The sequence below is a fragment of the Anopheles moucheti genome, chromosome X (genome assembly GCF_943734755.1).
Source record: "Anopheles moucheti chromosome X, idAnoMoucSN_F20_07, whole genome shotgun sequence".
NCBI classification, from domain to species: domain Eukaryota; kingdom Metazoa; phylum Arthropoda; class Insecta; order Diptera; family Culicidae; genus Anopheles; species Anopheles moucheti.
In genome coordinates this window covers 3722514-3742052 of record NC_069142.1, presented here as the reverse complement: position 1 = coordinate 3742052, position 19539 = coordinate 3722514, and the positions used below count along the sequence as shown (strand labels likewise).

At 45.5% G+C, this 19539-nt stretch overlaps 1 protein-coding gene across 1 annotated transcript in view; it reads right to left on the bottom strand.

The window, feature by feature from the left end:
* The window catches only part of LOC128306690 (uncharacterized), a 129120-nt gene extending 115936 nt beyond the window's left edge, over window positions 1-13184 (bottom strand). Inside the window, exon 1 of the mRNA XM_053044277.1 lies at window positions 11714-13184. Coding sequence (XP_052900237.1) covers window positions 11714-13184 — 1471 coding nt within the window. The remainder of the gene's footprint in view (window positions 1-11713) is intronic.
* Window positions 13185-19539: the final 6355 nt, after the last annotated feature.

Here is a 19539-nt window from a genome sequence, read left to right as displayed (position 1 = left end):
CTGCTGCTGCGGAGTGTGAAGTGACTAGCGGTTGCTACACCTGGACATATTTAGTTTGGCATGGTGGATCCCCGATAGGACGGGTGCAATTTTTTTCGTTTTTTGTAAGGGGAAGAAGCCGTTGCAAACGTCTACGGACTACCACTTCCGGTGACTACACACACACACGCAAAAGCTCACACTCACACATAAACACATCAAAAGGGATATAAGATTGTCGCCACTTTTGCATCCGTTTTTTTTTTTTGTTTTGGACGCCGTTAGGAGTCGTAGTTGATGGACGTGCGATAACGACGGCAGTAGTACTTCAGGGTGCGACGACCCCTGTACGGTGGTTCGACCGTGTTGGCCAGTTCCGAGGATGTCGACGGTTGATCGTCTGAGTCCGCTTCACCGCCGGCCGGTACACCCTGTTCCGGAGGCACAGCGCCACCAGTCACGTTGGAGGATGCGGTCTCGCCTGGCGGTATCTTCGCGGTCAGGTCCTCGCGCTCGGTAAGAGACCGTCTCCCGGTCGGTGGTTTGCCCCGGATACCGCTCTGCTTCGTGTAAAGCACTTCCTCCACGACGCTGGACATGCTGACGAGGTTCCGACGGCCCGGTGTACCGCGTCTCTGCACCGCGTCCTCACCCGCGGTGGACTGTTCACCTTGCCGCTGCTTGGGGGAGTCCTCCATCAGGTAGCGTTGCCTGAACGCGTCACCGGACAACGGTAGCAGCGAGGTGCAGAACTTGTCCAGAAAATTGGAACGCTCGGCCAGAGGACTTGCACACGGCACAGATATTGATCGTCCTAGCTCACGCACTGGGCTGGGCGGGATCACTTCACACGTACTACCACCCGATCCGGTCGTCCACGAGGACAGGGTCGACAGGGTGCCGGACGACGTTGAGCTGTCGGGGTTGAGTGCGCGCTGCGGTTGATCGTTGATTGTGCGCTGGAGTGTTGATGCACTCGCGTCGATCGTCGGCACGTCAATGGCCAACGCCGATGCTGCACCGTGCGATCGTACCACGGCGAGTCCCGTGGGTTCGCCGTGCCGCAGTGACGCTCGGAAGCGTTCGAGCGCAAGCGTATCCAGTCCATTACTTTCCGCCGAACAGCGCCGGGGCCGGCTAGCGGTGGTGTTGGTGGCACGGGAATGTTTTGATGGAGAAGCTGCCAGATGAAGGAATGGGACGGCAAAAATGTTGGAGGACATTGTTGGTGGAATATTTTTTTTTTAAAGAGAGAGAGAGAGAGAGAGATAGAGAGAGAGAGAGAGAAACAAAGGTACAGATAAAAATAAAAGGGACTTTTTGTTCACAACACAAGGACTGGACTGGGAGGATAGGGTTGCAAGGATAGGGGGTGGGGGGAGGTGGAGGGGGAGGGGGTTTGTTCTGTCCAATTGTTTAGCTATTTACGGAATGGCGGAATGGTGGAAATGGACTCATGGATGGAAATGGAAATGGATGGAACCTGTTTCTGTAAGTAGCGATACGAAAGCAAAAAGAAAAAACCTCCACTCCGGTGGTCACTCGAACTGCAATCAGCGCAAATTATTTAAATATCACTTCACACTTTTACATCGAACAAACACAACGATTAAATGCACTTAGCGTTCAGCAGTTCCGTTAATGGGATTAGCAATGTTTTGGGCACCATCTCAGGACCCATTCAATGGGGTGACACGGGGTAAGACAATAAAGTACATTGAATCATAATGCAATGATTTCGAATAATCAATAAAAAAAATATGTAGCATAACTCTAACAAAATGGATGATTTTTAGTTATTTTTATTCACATGAACGTATCTGGTGTTTCTTGAATTTTGATTAGTTTAGATGAAATACACATCATTTTGGGCAAAAATTCTTAGATACATGACAACACAGTCTGGAATTTTTAATTCACTTTTTGACAGCATATTTTTTTGTTTACACTTTCGATGCTATGAAACATTCGTCAAATTTTTAGTTAGTTAACACAGTTTGACAGTTTTGCCGGAGACTCACTAGGGCAAGCGTTATGCTTTTGTATGGAGTTGTCCGCGTGAGAATCGCAGCGGAGTGAACGGATTAGTTTGATGCTTTTTTAATGTATTTTTAATAATACAATAAATGTTGATGTTGATTTTATTAATTTCGTAGTGTTAATTTTTTATAAAATTAAATACATCTTATTATATATTTTTAATAAATATTTTTTTTAATATTATGTATGAAAATCCTACATCTAGGCGTCCATTAAGCATACATTTAAACTTGACAATCACTGTACCACTCTGATAAAATATTAAAGTTACATGACTGACTGACTGTTCCATAAAGATTCATGAATCTTGAATTTGTGAACCTTTGGAATCGAAATTCAAATTTATTCAGATCCGCCAAACACTAAGCGAAACGCATATCCGGTGTCCGATAAGTTAAAATGAATCGCAGTGCTTAAACAATAGACGGGAAAATGTTTACCGGAATTGCTAGTCCGTGCGACAAATTGATTTTTTTGAAGTTTGGCAAGAACTGCGCACTGGCAGAAGGGTTGGTGATTTTTTTAAATAAACTAAATATAGAACCACTATAGGTAAATGATGCTTTCGTAATGGGAACCATACCACCATAATAGATACAATGGGACATTCACGAAAAAGTGGGACATTTCCCCTTTAAGATTGCAAATTTATCTTCATTGGCTGAAAATATCCCCCAATGAGTTGTAAATTTCCCCCAAACGGTTGAAATGTTTCCTTATATGATTAGAAACCCTGTAACATTATCAAACTAATTATCTAAATCATACCGCAAATAGTGTGCTACATGCTTGAAAACCACACCGACATTCATCTTATTTGTCTATTGGAAAAGTAATAATAATCCCTTTTTAGAAAGGGCCATCTCGCAGTACGCATCCCCTTGTTTTGATATGTCGCCACCACCCAACCACTGCGGGGTGTAAGGATTTGATGCGGAAAATTAGCACCCACTTGCGATACACGCTGGAATGTGCCGAAGGGCGCATGCATCGCCGCCCCGTAAAGGGTGCAATAAAAGCGTTGGTTCGGTGTACCTCGCAGCTTGACCACCGGTTGTGACCCGAATGTTGGTACGAACTTTATTCTGCACATGTTGTTCCCCTTTTTATGCGCTTATTGTTTATGTTTTGCTGCGCCATTTAAAAAAAACGCACACACACACATAACGCCAACCGTATCCATCGCGTTGGCCCTTGTGCAGCTGGAGATGAAATCATTAACGCCTCAGGGCCGTGTTTGCCGGCGCTGGATTATGATCATAGTGCTAATGCATTTTTGTTAGATTCTCTTACTATCTCTTTCTCTCTTTCCCTCTCTCTCTCTCTTTCCCTCGCTTGCAATCGTTTTATTGTGCGGTGCACATCGCGTTACGGTAAATGATGATGCACTTTCTTTGCCTTCCGGGCCCGGGTGTGGTTGTTTGTTGATGGAAGAGATTTTGATCGTTGGAATCGTTGGCGGAATTAAGTTTCTTTGATTTGCGGCAAACCCCTCGCCCCGTGCAGCACCGTAAGTGTGAATATTTACGATACACAACCACGGAAATACACAACCCAGCGGCACAGGCATTCGCAAGGGCACTTGGCTTGATGGTAATACACTTATTTTATATTTTCTTTTCCATCCTTTTTTTTCCATGCTTTACCGCCTGAAGCTGACGATCACATGCATTTTGCGGCGTGCTGGCAAGTGGCAGGATTTATTTTGGGCGGTCACAAAAATTTCGCAGATTTCTTGGAATTTGCGAATTGTGCGGCCAGCAAACGAAGAACAAACGATTCCAAGCTTAGGAATGAAGGGTGGGGGGTGGGGGGTGGGGGTGAAAATGTGACTACATTTAGTGTGTGTGTGTGTGTGGTTGGTAGTTGGTGGTTTGATATTTGGCCGATTTGCATTATTCGTATGACTTCAAAAAACAATTCCACTTCATCAGTGGTTTCGATTTCACAGAAGAGTTTTTTTTTATTTTTAAATAACAATTAAAAAAAGCAACCCATTACAGCTTGCAGCTGCACAAGTGCATATCGTTGAAGTATTCTTTACAAGTATTCATGGAACATCCCCTCCAAAAAAAATCGGGATTGAAAATGTGACATTAATGAAATTATGGCATTTATTCCTTTAAAATACAACACGGCTCATTAAAAATTCCCTAGATTCCCTAGAAATGGCATTCAAACGTGTGGAGGGTGGGGTTGAAAAAGCTTTACGAATATGAAAAAAAATGGGGTGGGCAAAATGGCAACAAAATGTATCGCATTCGGCAAACCGATTGATACACTCACGAGCAGAAGGTGTTAATTTTCAATTACAGTATTCGACAAACCATTTGAGAGATGTTGTTTTAAGAAAAGACATTATTTATTAGCGTAATTATGTGTAAACTATGGAATTACGGGCTAAACTACGCGACTCTTTTAAGAAGAATCATTCATATGAATCATCGATGAGGAGTCAACTCAAGTCAACAAATGACTCTCAAAAGATTCAAAGATTCATTCGCATTTATGAGTCTGAATCAGATTCACCTAATACTAATTTATACAAATTAGTTTAAGGTTCTTGACTTCCTACTAAATCTTGCCTGCCATTTCTGGTTTACTATATTTATTTTACCACGTAGCCGGATAATCAGTCCTTGCTGCCATTTTCAGTATTTAAAGAAGGCTTAGGCGTTGAGGCACTCCGTTTCCGTCAGATATCAGCATGTCTAGAGTCAATAATATATATTATTTCCTTTCTGGAGTAAGGCCGGAGTGCCGTACAGAAGTTCGGTGCTGGAGTGCTCCTAAAATGTAACAGACTCTAACGATGTAGATCGGGAGCTTAGCTCAAGAAGGGCTCAATCCAGCCGCTTCTAAGCAGCAAACAATCATCCACAAGAAGTGGACAATTTTCTGTTCGAATTGTTAAAGATAACGATGTATTTCCGATGCTTTTTCGGGGAATGCTCAAAAGAAGGATAAAATACAATAATTCCGAAGCCGATTCGCCAAAGTATTGGAAGAGTTAAAACACGTGCTACGATGTTTAATTGGTTTGATTCTTGAGTTGAGTTGAGTGATGATGTTATTTTTACTGAAGGTTTATAACATTTACTTCAATAGTTAGTACGATATTTCATACGCCGAGGTATAATGGTAAATGACGTAATTTTTCCATCTTTAAATCTTTCCATGTGCGAAACTATTTCTTTCATTCATAAACCAACAGGTCTCCGTTTATTCTCACGCTTCATTTGCTGCGCTCACGTCTTGCACCAGTTGCACTTGTTTATGCCGCTACTGTAAATAGCAGCTTCCATATGCAATGCATTAGTTTTCGATGATTTTTGTTGTGCTTTTTCCACCCGCAAGCTGTGTTTGAAAAAAAAAATCGTTCAAAACCGTGACAGGGAAAATAGCATTCCAATCCGCAACAATTACATAATGCAAAAATGGCGAATTGGAGGGTGGTAAAATACAAAGAAAAAACAACAACCTACCGCACAGAAGCTTCATTTACTCTACAGATTAGCCGCCCGGTGTGTAGTGGATGCGAGCGGAAGTGATGATGACAAATCGGTCACACAGGTGTGTATGAGCACTCGCGAGCCCGCGCGCGCGCGCGCGTGTGTGTGTATTAAGTTGCAAGGTTTTGCGGGAAAATTATGGCAAAATAGTATCAAATTTCGCTGCGTCAAACACGTCTATCTAGTGCGTGGTGCGATGGACGGTTGGAATGGTGGCGGGCAACCGAACAGAGGTGGGAGTAATTTCGAAATTAGCTATTTCCATTGCATCAAACGTCCCAGCCCGGTGCGGTGCATGCGAGAGATGGATGGGTGCTGACAGTGCAAAGCTACCCCGGGTGGATAACATGACACACACACAAAAAAAAATACCCACCCCGCGAAGGTTTCATGCGGTTTGATTATAAACTGAACTCAGTGTGGGGATAGTTTTGTATGATACGGTTTCGCACGAGTTGATCCACTAGCAACGGTAAGCAAACATTGGAATGGGGAAGGTGTTTTTCACCGGGGAACGGGCAAAATCCCTTTATTATATTTCTGCAGCATGGAAATATTATTTTACAACCGTTTGAAATCGTTTTGTGGAACACAAACAAAGCCGGTTTAAATTCATTACCACCCAGTGATCAAAAGGTTTCTAATTACTGACTTAATTTCATAATTAGTTTTAGCTTCTATTTGAATCACTGGCATTGGCATTTAATTGGTTAATAATAACTTAATGTAATCATCGAAAAACATTCATTTGAAATAACTTATTCATATACTGAAAAGCGTTTGAAGCAAATCATGGCTGTTTGCAAACCACCTCCCAAAGAAAATTTGATGAAGTGTCTGTAAAACCTTCAAAGTTCACACCGCACCGGCATGGGGAAGAATGTGAACACTAACACAAATTACATCTTCACCCGCACGGTAAGTTGTGGGCCCGAGTGGGCGAGGAATGTAATAGATATTTAAATTACATGTCATTTTTACAGCGCCACATCCAATCAACACTGTTGTTCGGCTACGTTCTTCGGCAGGCCGAACGTAATTGCCCTCCTCGCACACAGTAGCAGTGTGTGTGGGTAGGCTGCAGGTATTGGAAATTCTGACATGATTTTATTGAAAAACTGTCAAACAGAAGCACGATTAAACGGATCTTACTTAGATGACAGCTGAGCGTGAACGTTCCGGAAACCCCCCGAACACTAAGCGGAAAAGAAATGTTCCAGTACAATTCGAGCGTATTGATAAGTGTAATTTAAATCGATTAAAATGTAAATAAGGGACATTATTTGCAATTTGGGCAAAACCGTAGCAACGCCGCTGCCTAGTAGCGGTAAGGTGGCCCGAGTCACGATTGCAATAAATTTAAAACATACGGATAGCTACCTCACTGATCTCGAGATGACACCGGTAGCACTTTAATGCAGCGCAAGTTTGATGGTCGGTCCGGGACGGATAGCACAACGATGCGTGTGTGTATTGCTAGATGCTGTTTGATGGACGAATGGCAACGTTCTACAAGCGGCCCAGTGTCTGTGGTTGATGACTGTGTGTTTTCATTTCTTTCGAACGCGTACCCATTAATTAATGCTCGATAGCAAGTCACACGCACCTTTGGAGATTTGCAATTAGCGCTTCTTCATTAGCGGCCAGACCCGCACACTGTTTATAGAACGACACGCAAACAAACAAACAAACACGACACGGCGATCACACATTAGCGAGCGGACGCGCGCTGCCAGAATCCGATCAGATCAACATCAGAAATGATAGCCTGCGGATGATAGCCGCATGCGTGACAGATAACGCACACCTGACCGGCAGACGACATACAAGGCTAAAGCATTGGCGACAATAAACATTTATTTGCATGCATCGATGCGTTTGCCTGCTGGACATTACTAAAGATACGCACTCTTTATGACTCACTCACTCACTCACTCACCCACACGCACACACAAACATACACAGAATCGCTCGAAAACACCTTTGGACACGACAATGCGTCTGCACTTCACAGTTGACGGCGAATGGCACACGCGAAACTTTACTTAATTCGCTCCCAACTAGAAAGTCGTCTAGAACGCGTACGACACGGAACGCCCGTACCGGAAGCCCTGCCCGACGGGAGCGACCGGAACAGCCCGAAAATGCGGCACCTAACGCTAGAAACAAACTGACGCTTCACGCCGTCTGCTGAGCCCAATCGAGCGACCGTCTGGCTCGTGTGCTGTTAGCACATTCGCGCAAACACACCTACACACGGCCACAAGCGAACGACGAGCCGAACCGTCGCGTCCACGACGACCACGAGGCTACCCGCACAGCGTTCTCCAGTGCGTGTGCGCGCGAGCAAGACACGTGGATGCTCCCCGACTGCAGCGTGTGGGTGACACAGAACCGCTTCCCCCGTTTTCGCACCTGTCCGCACACTGCACGGTTCCTGTTGCAGGTCGCTTTAGAGCACATTCACGCCGGTTTTAGACACATTTCGCAGCGGTTGCGGTGGAGAAACCGTTCCTGCCAGTGCGCCGGCGTCTGAATATCCGGTCGGCGTTACCCCGGTCGTTACCGTGCCGAGCCCAACGAATGGTAGAATCAAAACAAAACGGCTCGATAAACAATCGCTACCGCTTTTGCTGCTGCAAGGGTGTTATGCGCTAGCGGTTCTACCCCTACCCCCTCTGCCGGCAACCAGCGGCGGATCAAACGGTAGGCGGAGTAGGCGGTCGCCTAGGGCCTCGCCGTGTTGGGGGCCCCAAAAAATTTGTGCCGATTGTGCGATTTTTGAAAATTTTACAACAAAGTTATTTTTTGTAAAAAAATTAATTTACAAGTTAAAAAATTTATCAAAAATATCTTCCTTGGTTATATAAAACATTTGTTTCTATGTGATAAATTAAATACAGAGAAGAATATCGACTTAGTGGCTTCAAAGTATAAACGAAATTGTACCAGGACCAGGACACTAATTTTCCCGTTGGTCGAGAAAAATTTCTTCGAAAACTACCTGTTTCCGAATGTATAATACCAGGAGAGCATCCATGGAAGAGGTAGCACCTAGTACAGCAATTTTGCTCGAAAACCGCCGAAAGGTATGCAATGTTTAAACACTAACTTTCCCGTTGGTCGAGAAAAATTTCTTCGAAAACTACCAGTTTCCGAATGTATAATACCAGGAGAGCATGCACGGAAGAGGTAGCTCCTGGTACTGCGCCGTAAGGTATGCAATGTTTATACACTAACTTTGTAACCAACTTGCAACGCAATGCGCCGTAAGGTATGCAATGTTTATACACTAACCTTGCAACCAACTTGCAATGCAAGTTTGGTGCATGCAAGAAACTTGCAGCAAGATGGCGCGCAAGATGGCGCCCAACTTCGTACTTGCATGCAACAAACTTGCATGCAAGCTTGCATGCAAACTTGCATGCAAGTTCTTGCAAGCAAATTCTTGCATGCAAACTTGCATGCAAGTTTGCATGCAAGTTTGCATGCAAGTTTGTATGCAAGTTTGCATGCAAGTTTGCATACAAGTTTGTATGCAAGTTTGCATACAAGAAATTGCATGCAAACTTGCATACAAACTTGCATGCAAACTTGCATGCAAGTTTGCATGCAAGAATTTGCTTGCAAGAACTTGCATGCAAGTTTGCATGCAAGTTTGTTGCATGCAAATACGAAGTTGGGCGCCATCTTGCGCGCCATCTTGCTGCAAGTTTCTTGCATGCACCAACCTTGCATACCTCCATTGCATACCTTACGGCGCATTGCGTTGCAAGTTGGTTGCAAAGTTAGTGTATAAACATTGCATACCTTACGGCGCAGTACCAGGAGCTACCTCTTCCGTGCATGCTCTCCTGGTACTTTAAATTCGGAAACTGGTAGTTTTCGAAGAAATTTTTCACGAAAAACGGGAAGGTTAGTGTTTAAACATTGCATACCTTTCGGCGGTTTTCGACCAAATTTGCTGTACTAGGTGCTACCTCTTCCGTGGATGCTCTCCTGGCATCGGCAATCTGAAAACAGCTGGTTTTGTATGGAATTTCCTACCAGTCGATGAGAAGTTTGAGCGAGATGAAGGATGCTTTCCGTTTCATCCATCTTCCTCACACTAGCGATCGCTCTCACGGGTTTGATAGTATGCAATGCAATAGTGATGGGCAAATTTATTCCACACTGCAGGTGTCACCTCTTGAAATACATGCTTTCCTGGTTTCGCATATCTGAAAACAATTGTGTTGTTCATCGCCTAAAACATCAACATGAGCGAAACAGGTTTCTAAGAAATTTCTCTGATTGTTTCCGTAAAGTAAACCGATTGAAAACTGTACCTTAGGCGAAAAATCGTAGCAGGCGCTGGACTAATCAGGAATCGTAAATGTACGTAAATCGTAGAAAATGTGATCCAAGTAGTGGCGTTATGCCTCTCCTTAGCGCATACAAACAATTATATATAGAATAGCTTACTAGGCCCGTTTACAGGGCTACGCAACAGAACTCTGAGATGTACGCAAGGGAGCTTTCTTTCCGAGACTTTGCTGGTGTTGTTACATCATGTTTGAAGTACATCTCCCTAACACCGATAATGCCGTAGCAAAATTATGGGCCCCCTTTAAAAATTCCGCCCTGGGCCTCCAAAAGGATTGATCCTCCACTGCCGGCAACATTCAACCTTCGCCACTACAATGTGTTGTCCGGTGCTGAACAGGTTCCCGGCTGCCAATGAACCACACGCAAATGTTGGAAACTACCGCTGGCTCACGACATTGCAGTTTGGGAATTTTCCGTTTAAAAACCTTCCCCGTTGCTGCCACCTGTTCCGGAAAAAGGGAATGACTCGTACATCAGCACGACGAAGAACGGACGCACCTTATTCCTTGACTAGTGTTTTGTCATGGGTAGCTGACCACGCTCAGTTCGCCCAAAGGGAGAAAGTGAAAGAAAGGTAGGCCTTCATATTCCATAACTCATCATATCTACCGGAGAGATCATTTAATGCGAGTTAGCCTAGGGTAGTATTTAGATTCTACTATATTTAGTTTTATAAGTAACAAAATTAAGAATAACCATCAAAATAATGTATGTTTCTGTATATAATCAAATAAACATGAAATAACTTGGTACGGATCAGGTTCGCTAAACCCAGTTCGGGTTCTTGATGAAAGCGACTTAAGGAAGACACTTCATATATACGTCCGCAATGACCAGAGTTCGAAAGAGCACTCGCGAAAGAGATCTAGTTTATAACACATCCATAGGTCCAACAACACTCGAGTACCAGCAGGGGTTCCTCAAGGGTCTAACATATCACCTATCAGGTCCGTTTGGAATCTCTTGTAAGACAGACTGTTAACTGTTGAGTTGTCTGAGGGTCGATGATCTGTCAGTGCTGGCAATAGGCACAACTTAGGAGAATGCAGCATCCCTAACGGAGGTATCAGCTTCATCGTCTGCAAGTAACTCCAGATAAAACGGAGATAGTCTTGGTCTTGGTCTAGGTTGCCACGAGACCATCCAGAGATACTAGTAAGAATCGATACAGTAGTTGAGAGCTTAAAATAGGCATTCTGGTACCGGAGGCAACTTCATTTGATCGGAGTGTTTGTACTACAATGTAAATAATGAATGTTAGAAGATCAAGAATATTTATACACTACGGCGAAATCTTCTTCGGAGGAACTCCTGAGCTTAACACAACAAAAAGCTATGCTTGCTTACCTCACCCTCGTGAGCTATTTGACAAAAAAACACTATGCGATATGACCGTCAGCACAAACCGCACAATATGGCAATGTTTCCGCTACCATACTGCTGCCGCTTGTTTTGTAACGGGAGGCCCTTGCACGCTTGGGTGATCAACCGTACCGCATCGGGCGTCATTCTGAGAGGTGAACAAAATACCGATTTCAATTTCAACCGCTTGGCTGGATATACACCAGCACACGTATATTCAGCCCTCGTCATACATTTGCTGGATTGCCAGAAGTCTAACAGCATACTCTCAATCCCTCCTCTGCAAGGAACCATCTGTTACAGTTTTAATTACCCTTTCCTCAATTGCCCAGATCACAGCGCCATTCGTGTTCAACCAAAAAAGCTTTATTACAGCGCAACAAATTAGTCACGACACGAGGACACGAGACATCCAAGAGGTATGCTACAGATATGTACAATTGACAACTTACCGTTAGTGATCGCTGCACGTGGGTTGCTTTCTGGAGTGTCACCCGGTTGGCCACCGCGATGCCGCGTCCGGCCACGGCGCTTCTGCGACCCGGACCGAGAGGAGCTTCCGGTTCGGTGTTCGCCTCTTCTAGGGCCCGTCTCCGTGTCCGACGTGGAGGAGCTGGATGCCGACCGGCGTCCATTGCGTTGCGCGTATCGATACGCGTTTGTCGGTGAATTGTTGCGCCCGGACGAGAGCGATCGACGGTGCGTGGAGTAGACGCTACCGCCAACGCTTACACTGCGCCTTGAGCGTCGCTTCCGATGGGATGTTCCGTTCTGGTGTGGAGTGGATCCGTTCACACCCGTCCCAACTTCCGGTGGTTCCGATATCCGTATGCTTGGTACGTTCTCCTCCGTTTGGAGATCGTGCGAAAGCATAACCCTCGATAGAAGACCATCGATGCGGGTTATTTCTCGTTCGTATCTAAAACGCTCGCCTTCCCCATTGTCCATCGGTCGTGGTCGATTCGTCTGCTCGTCTAACTCTACCAAACGCTCCGTGTCTTGGGCGGTTGGTGGTAGCTCGCCGTTTTCTCGCTGCCGTCGTCGTAAGCTGCGCTGCGTATGGAAGCTTTCTTCGCGTACCATCAGCGTACCGATGTTGCTGCGCACCAGCTTGTAGATTTTGGGACGTGGTTTGATTGGAGTGGTTGATGGATCGGCTGGAATCTCTTCGATGGTGACACCTTCCGTATCTGGCTGCGGCGGCGAGTTATCTCTTGTTGGGGGCAGTACGAGTTGTGGAAGGGGTGCAACTCCCAGGTGCAAGTCTCGTCCGTCTTCCTCCTCGGTGGAGCTACGGCCGTAGAACTCGCTGATCCGCTCCAAAATTGAACTGGAGCGACTTGCCAACGAGCGGCGGGATCTCCGCCGAATGATCAGTGGAGCTTCTGGCATACCGATAGCATTAGCAGACTTGCTCTTCTGCAGCGAGCCCCGTCCGTCTTCCGTGTCTCCGTTGATCAGTTTGTACTGTGACCCGCTAGTGGACAGCTTGTGTCCGAGGCCCTTGTTTTGCAGTTGATTGAAGATGTCTGCCAGCGAGTCGCCGGACGTAGATAGCTTTTCCTTCACCAAAGACGTACGGGAACGTCGATATCGTCCCTGGCGCGAGTCAAGCTCTCTGGAGCTGCTACTACTTTGCACTGATTTCTCGATGGGCACAACATTGTTTCCGTCCGAACGGACAACACAATCCGGCCGATCAACTTCCACCATCAGCTCCCCGTTCACACCATCGTAGAGCTGTATCTTTGGAAAGTTTATGTTCGGGGAGGAGCTGGACGTGGTGAGCTCCCACTTCCAGTTCTTGGGCCGCTTCAGCGCCAACCTCAGTAAGTTGTCTGCGCTCAGCATATCGTTATTGTTTACATCACATGAACCCTCCTCACTGGCTGTGGTAGCAATGCTGTGACGGTACGACATCATTGCGGCATCAAACCTACAATATCCACCGAACTAAAGTGTCTTCCGGTCGCGAAGTGTTCCGTAAACCGCGTCACTGAGGTAGTAAATGCATCACCAGCATATCCAGCGCTAATGGGCGAAATAAACGCTACGAAATTACGGTCGATTCCCGGGACGCTAGGAGAGATATTGCCCGTTCGGAATCTGTTCTCGTCTGTGTCGATCGTTGTGAAAATCTAGGTGGCATCCACTGCATCGTGCAGAAGATACCCACCTAGGAGAGAAGCCTGCGTGCAACATGATCCTCCGTTATAAGGTCGTTATACTTTTACGAGCGCACCGTTCACAATCGAATACGGCCAGCTGGTTTGCTACAGGTTGCTTTGTCTATTGCAAACACACCCGTCCGCGCTATCTGTGCGAAGACACCGGCTAAATATAGCATGACCGCGTGGCTTATGAACGTGGTGCGACGAAAGCGAGAGTGACGTACGACGGTCAGTGTGCCGCATGACGTCGTCACAGGGTCCGCAAGTATCCGCGAGGTAGCCGACGGTAGTGCGGGTTTGAAGATTCCACCGCGCGTCTCGTAGCACATCAGCGGGAACATCAAAGCATGCTCGCACGTGTATTCGTGTTCGTATATCTGTCGAAAACTCTGGGCAAGGTCGAGTATCAACCGGATCGCAGAGTGATTTTCGATTATTATTGTTCCACACACCTGCACATCACCTAGAATAATGAAATTCTAGCAACAATTCTTCAACCAGCTCTGAAGATTTCTCACATAATCAGCAAAATTGATGCCGAGGAATGCTCGAAAATTGTATGCGACCTGTTTGGACTAAACATGTCAACAGCCATCAATCGTAACAAATGCCACACTCTGCAGACGTCAGTGGGAGTGTGAAAGGTAGTATATATATATCGATGTCAGATAAACGTCTAGAAGCGGCCGTTACCGCTCAAAGTAAACAATACCAGCAACGACCAACAAGGCCAACGCGGTACGCAACGCATATTCGCTAATCTAACAACGACGACCCAAAAAAGAACAAAAACCACCTTCAAAATGGCATGTTTGTGTGTATCCAAACGACACATCTCTTAGAAGCTGACATCTTCCCAAGGTCGTTCATATTTCTACCAGGTCCTCCGTACCTGTGCATTGGCATTCGCGAGGGCCATCACCTTGCCGAGCAGGGTCGTCACCTGGACCGGTGGGGACCAAAAATAAACTACGAAATTATTATTTTAAACCCATCTTCACGTGGTGTTTGCGTACCCGCGGACAGTCGACGTACTTTATGTACTGTCGTCATTTGCTCAGGTAACGCTAGGAGTGGCGCATGGCGCAGACATATCTTGCGCCACGATAATCCGTTAGCAACAGCAACTTCCTGCCGCAATTTCATTCATCTTCGGACGGGTGGGCGCCCCACATACTAACAATTTAAATTTGTTATCGCCTTCCTCTGGCTCCGTCTGCTCGGACATCCCCCTGGTACCTTGCATCCTGGTACGCTGGTTGCGGGGCAACTATTTTTACCCCAAAACAACATTAGAAACCTCCGACCACTGTACGTTTGACCGGATCATCAGACGCATCATTGGACGCATTTGCATTGCACGAGGCACCCTTGCCCATTCGATGTTTGTTCGATGCTGTTGCTTTGAGTGTAGACCGCTCCAACATGGAGGTCGTCTATCTCCGCCAGCTAACCGATCACGTCACCACCAAGACGAAACAGATTCCGAACATCTCCACTCAAGGGTCGACCGTCCCACCGGTGTGGACACCTTTCTGGTCCGGGTTTGCCACTATCAACAAAACGTCTGGTTCGCACCAGACACTAAGCCCCACCACAGGCCACGGTAACGCCTCAACACCACACCTGGGAATACCGCCACCAAAACCGCGTCCCCGGAAAACGCGTGCAGAACGGGACGGGCTTTCACCGTACACGGCACGTTCGATTTTACGACTGAGGCCCCCGACACCGACGACGCGGCGGTACGCGAAAAAATCGACGCCCCAGGTCAGGCGGAAGCGGGACCGCGCGATCGATGCGAAGCGCCAGACAGGGACAGGGGATGCGCGAGCTGCGCAAGTGCTGCGTGACGTGCGAGCCGGGGACATAACAATGTTGCCGGTTTTGCGGATAAATAAGCAAAATTCCTTTTCGGAAACTCCCACACTCACACACAAACACATATGTGTATCTACAAAGGGTAATATAAGCGCGCAGGATCCAGCAAAGACAGTGTTTAATGATGCGTGAGAAGGGACCGCGCGAAAATACAAGCGAAGGTGCAGTGTGCATGTTCTGTCCACAGCCCATCCTTGACGGTCAATGTGAAGAGCATGCGGTATGTGGTTGCATGCAACGTACACTCGCGCATGACGGTTGCATATTTATTATTATTATTGGAACTACTCTACCCGTCCTCATCCTTCACGCTCCGGACGTGATGGCATTCAAACCGTATCGGACGGGGTGTTGTTTCTTGAAGTCAGACTTTACGCAGCTGCCGAGGAATGTTTGCGAATGTCGGCTTTGTGACGTTCGCGAATCTGACGAACAATGGGAGTTCTAGACCACATGTTGGGAGTTCCTTTTTTTGAGAACACATTGAGCAATTCAAGGTACCTTTTGGACCAAGCGGTATCATCAAACAATGTTATTGCAGTTCGTGAGAAGTCCTCAGGATAAACTATCTACGTAGATGGAGTAATGCCTATTTTGAAGTTGATTTGGTACCCGTTGGTCGAGATATCAATGAATGGATTAAAGACATTTCAAATAAACGGTTGTTGTCCAAACTGTAGAATTAAAGTCATTTGAGCTTAAAGTTGGAGCCTTAATACTTCTGAATACGACATGATCAATTTCTCAGCAGCTCATCTAATCACTGAAACTGACAACACCAATCAACGAATGTACAAGTTGCTTTGACTTAAATCTCCCATAAGTCTAGGAATTCTGAAGTCTTGGAACTTTCAGAGTTAGATTTACAGAGAATTATCAATGGGATGTCGTAAAACCCAATATATTATAAATAATTGTGCTTATCACATACAAATCCTTCGGGTCTTCGCTGTCTGAAGGTCCTATACTTCCTATACATCCTCGAATCTGATGTTGTCATTTGGAGCACAACTAAGCAATATGACATCAATAGATTAGAACGAATTCAAAAACTCTTTACGAGACTTATATTTCGCCGCCTTTTCCGGCAATCCCCTTTCCTGATCCTTTCTTACCCTTCTCGATGTCAAATACTTGGCTTGAATTCCTTCAAGGAGGGGGGGATAGCTGGCTCTTTTGATTTTGATGTTTCTCTTACTTCCTATCGCTTTGCTCTCCTCCTTTCTTTCTTTTCATTTTGGTGTCTGCTCTGTCTTTCCTTCTGTTGTTGCTTCTTTTATTATATTTTTATCTTTCTTTCACCTACTTTCTCTTCTTTTTTCTTCTTTTTCATTTTTCATTTTTTTCATTTTTTTTTCTTTTCTTCCTACTCTTTATTATTTTTTTTCTCTCACGGGATTTCTTACTTCATTGTTGTCATTTTAGCTTAAGTTATAAGTTTAGTTATAAGTTAGTTAATAAATTGTTAAACCCTTGCGGTACACAATAAACTACATATGAAATGAAATGAAATAAATGATAAGTTTCACACACTTATCTGTTACTGAGTTAACTGCTATTCGTACTTGATAACCTTTAATTTTTAATCCATCTCGTCTATTAAGGTTAGCTAGCTTCTGATGCTGCACCAACTGTAAATATAGTCGTGTGTTTTTTTAATGCCCAGCATTCCACGCCGTAAAATCATTCCCTAATGTCTAATGGACGCAAACACACCTACCCACACCCTAATGAATCTACGTACATGAATACACACACACACTCGCACACACCAGCTTCATCCAAAGGCAAGCAGCAAAGCGAGAGTGATGGCGCAAGATCTGTTTAATTACGCCACTGTTCTGCCAACTGTTGTACTTGCACGCTCCGCTCAAACTCCAAACACCGTATCCGGTCCCGGGGTGGGTATCTTTGCCAGCAAAATGTGTAACAGCTGTACCAAAGCAACTCTGGGATTACCCGCTATGCTCTGGATCTGTGTGTGTGTGTGTAGTTGGCTGTATAAAACCAAGGATAATGTAAGCCATCGCCAACGCATCGACATCCAACAATGAGCACAGGAAGTTTGCCGAACAGCAGCACACAAGAATGCAAAGAATAGACATACACTGTGAGCCACACACACAGTGAACTCAAACCAGAGAAAGAAAAAAATAACACGTCCAGTGCTAAGGGAGACAGAAGAGTAAAAAAAACTAGCAAACTTCCTTCTAACAGGTCTAATTAAAATCGCACAACTTGCTGGGGCGTTTCTAAGGGCGGTGGTCGGAGAATTCCTTCTGGATCTTGCCTACCAGTAACGCACAAGGGTCTGGAGAAGAAAAAAAAGGACCTCCATCCACGCTTTGCTCACAATCTCCCCATAGTGTCTAGCCCGGGTTTTCTTACTATCAAAAGGAGAATCAAAAACGAATAGCGAAAGGGCTTAAGTAATCTGCCTGGTTTTTCCTGCCTTTTCTTTACGAACTATCTCCACTAGTCTGTTCTCTTGTTTTGCTTTTACACCCTGCTGCGTGAAGTAGTGAGAGTGTTGCCCACAGCAAAGCTGCCCTAGAAGATAACCAGGCAACGTATCTCCGGTGCTTTTACTACTAGTTATTACTACCGCACACACCCCACAACGAGACCAGGGTGGGTTTACAAACAAACTTATTATGTTTACAAGATATCCATGGGAAATATAGCGATCCCAGTGGGCAATGAAAACAAATGGGTCTTTACGATTTAAAATAAATTCATATCCAATTAAAGTGTGAAAGTTTGCTCTTTTCTCGCAGCAAGTTCAAACATTCGTAGAACATGTGCAGGTAAGACCTCGTTTCTGACGGGATCACACATTAAGACTTCCTGTAAACATCCGGTGCCGGTTGTGATTAATCACATGTACGGTACCGAGCGAAAAGATTGATACTGTCAGCTACAAGGTAAGTCGTTACATCCAGTGCCATTCCGGCGACACATCCAACCGGAAGTGCACGTGCAAACAAAACAGCACGAACACCGTACCGGAACGGGTAAAGTGGCTCCCTGTTCTTGCTTGATCCTTCCTGGCATCACTCAGCAAAAAAACGAAAACACGGAACTGCAAAACAAACCCCGAAAGGAAGAAACAAAGCATCTCGTTACTTCCGGTTATCTAAACTTTCCTTTCTCCGCGTAGCTGAGAAAACAAGATTTAAATGGAGAAAGCAAAGGGAACAAAAAAAGCTACCCAGTAGCAGAAATGATGATAACACACACGACCAACTGCCACGACTCACTCGACATAGTTGCGCGCAAGGTAAACAACTTCCTCGTGGACAAGTCGCACGTTTTTTTTTCCGAGGCGCTAACTTTATCAAACGGTTGCGAGGCGTCCATCTTGAAGCACTCTTTGCATGGTCACTTCTTATTGCCTACATTTAGGCGCTAGAGCGAATGACAAGCAGAAGCAAGATGTTTTCGAAACGATTTGTATCAAAAACAAACGTTTGGGCTTGAAATTGAATTTTGGGGGCCAAGAATTCGTCAGAAGTAAACAAACTTTGCCCAAATACCACCCGCACGTTTCTCCCCCCTCCTCCTGCCTGCTTTGGGATTTTTAAAGAAAAGAAAGGAAAAGTCAAGTACGTCTAAATGTGACTAAGTTCGCTGTTTTTTTTTGTTTTCATTGGCTTCTTCTTGCTTGGAACCATTAAATGAAAACGCACATCGAGATTGGGCGATGGCACGTAGAAATTAATTAAATTCCCGCTTGCCTTTACACCCCTTTTTTCCATTCCTTGGCCCCGGTCAACCGTCAATAGACGAGTGTGCGTTAAGCGCAAAATTTGACATTGCGAACACGTTACCCAGGCGCACCGGATTAGAAGCGTAAGATGTCTTGCGTGTCGTACGATGAGGATACTCTGAAGAAAGTGAGGACAATCATGTGTGGGACTCGAAGCGGAGACTGACAAATGGCGGCCTATACCAGCCGCTAAATCAATCAACCGGAGAGCAATATGCTAAGCTGGCAAGTAGTAGTCGACATCCTGACATATAAACATCCAGCAACCCACTGGGGAGTCGGCGAATTACCAACGGTGGCATCCCCGTGTGCAGCGTGTAGCATCAGTGCGCCGACTCGGCAAAAGCAGCTGATCGAATAAAACAGGACAATGGGACGAAATACGAAGCATCGAGTACGAAAGTGATCTAAAAAACGACACGGTTTCGGTCCGGTTTTAGACGCAAACGGTTTTAGA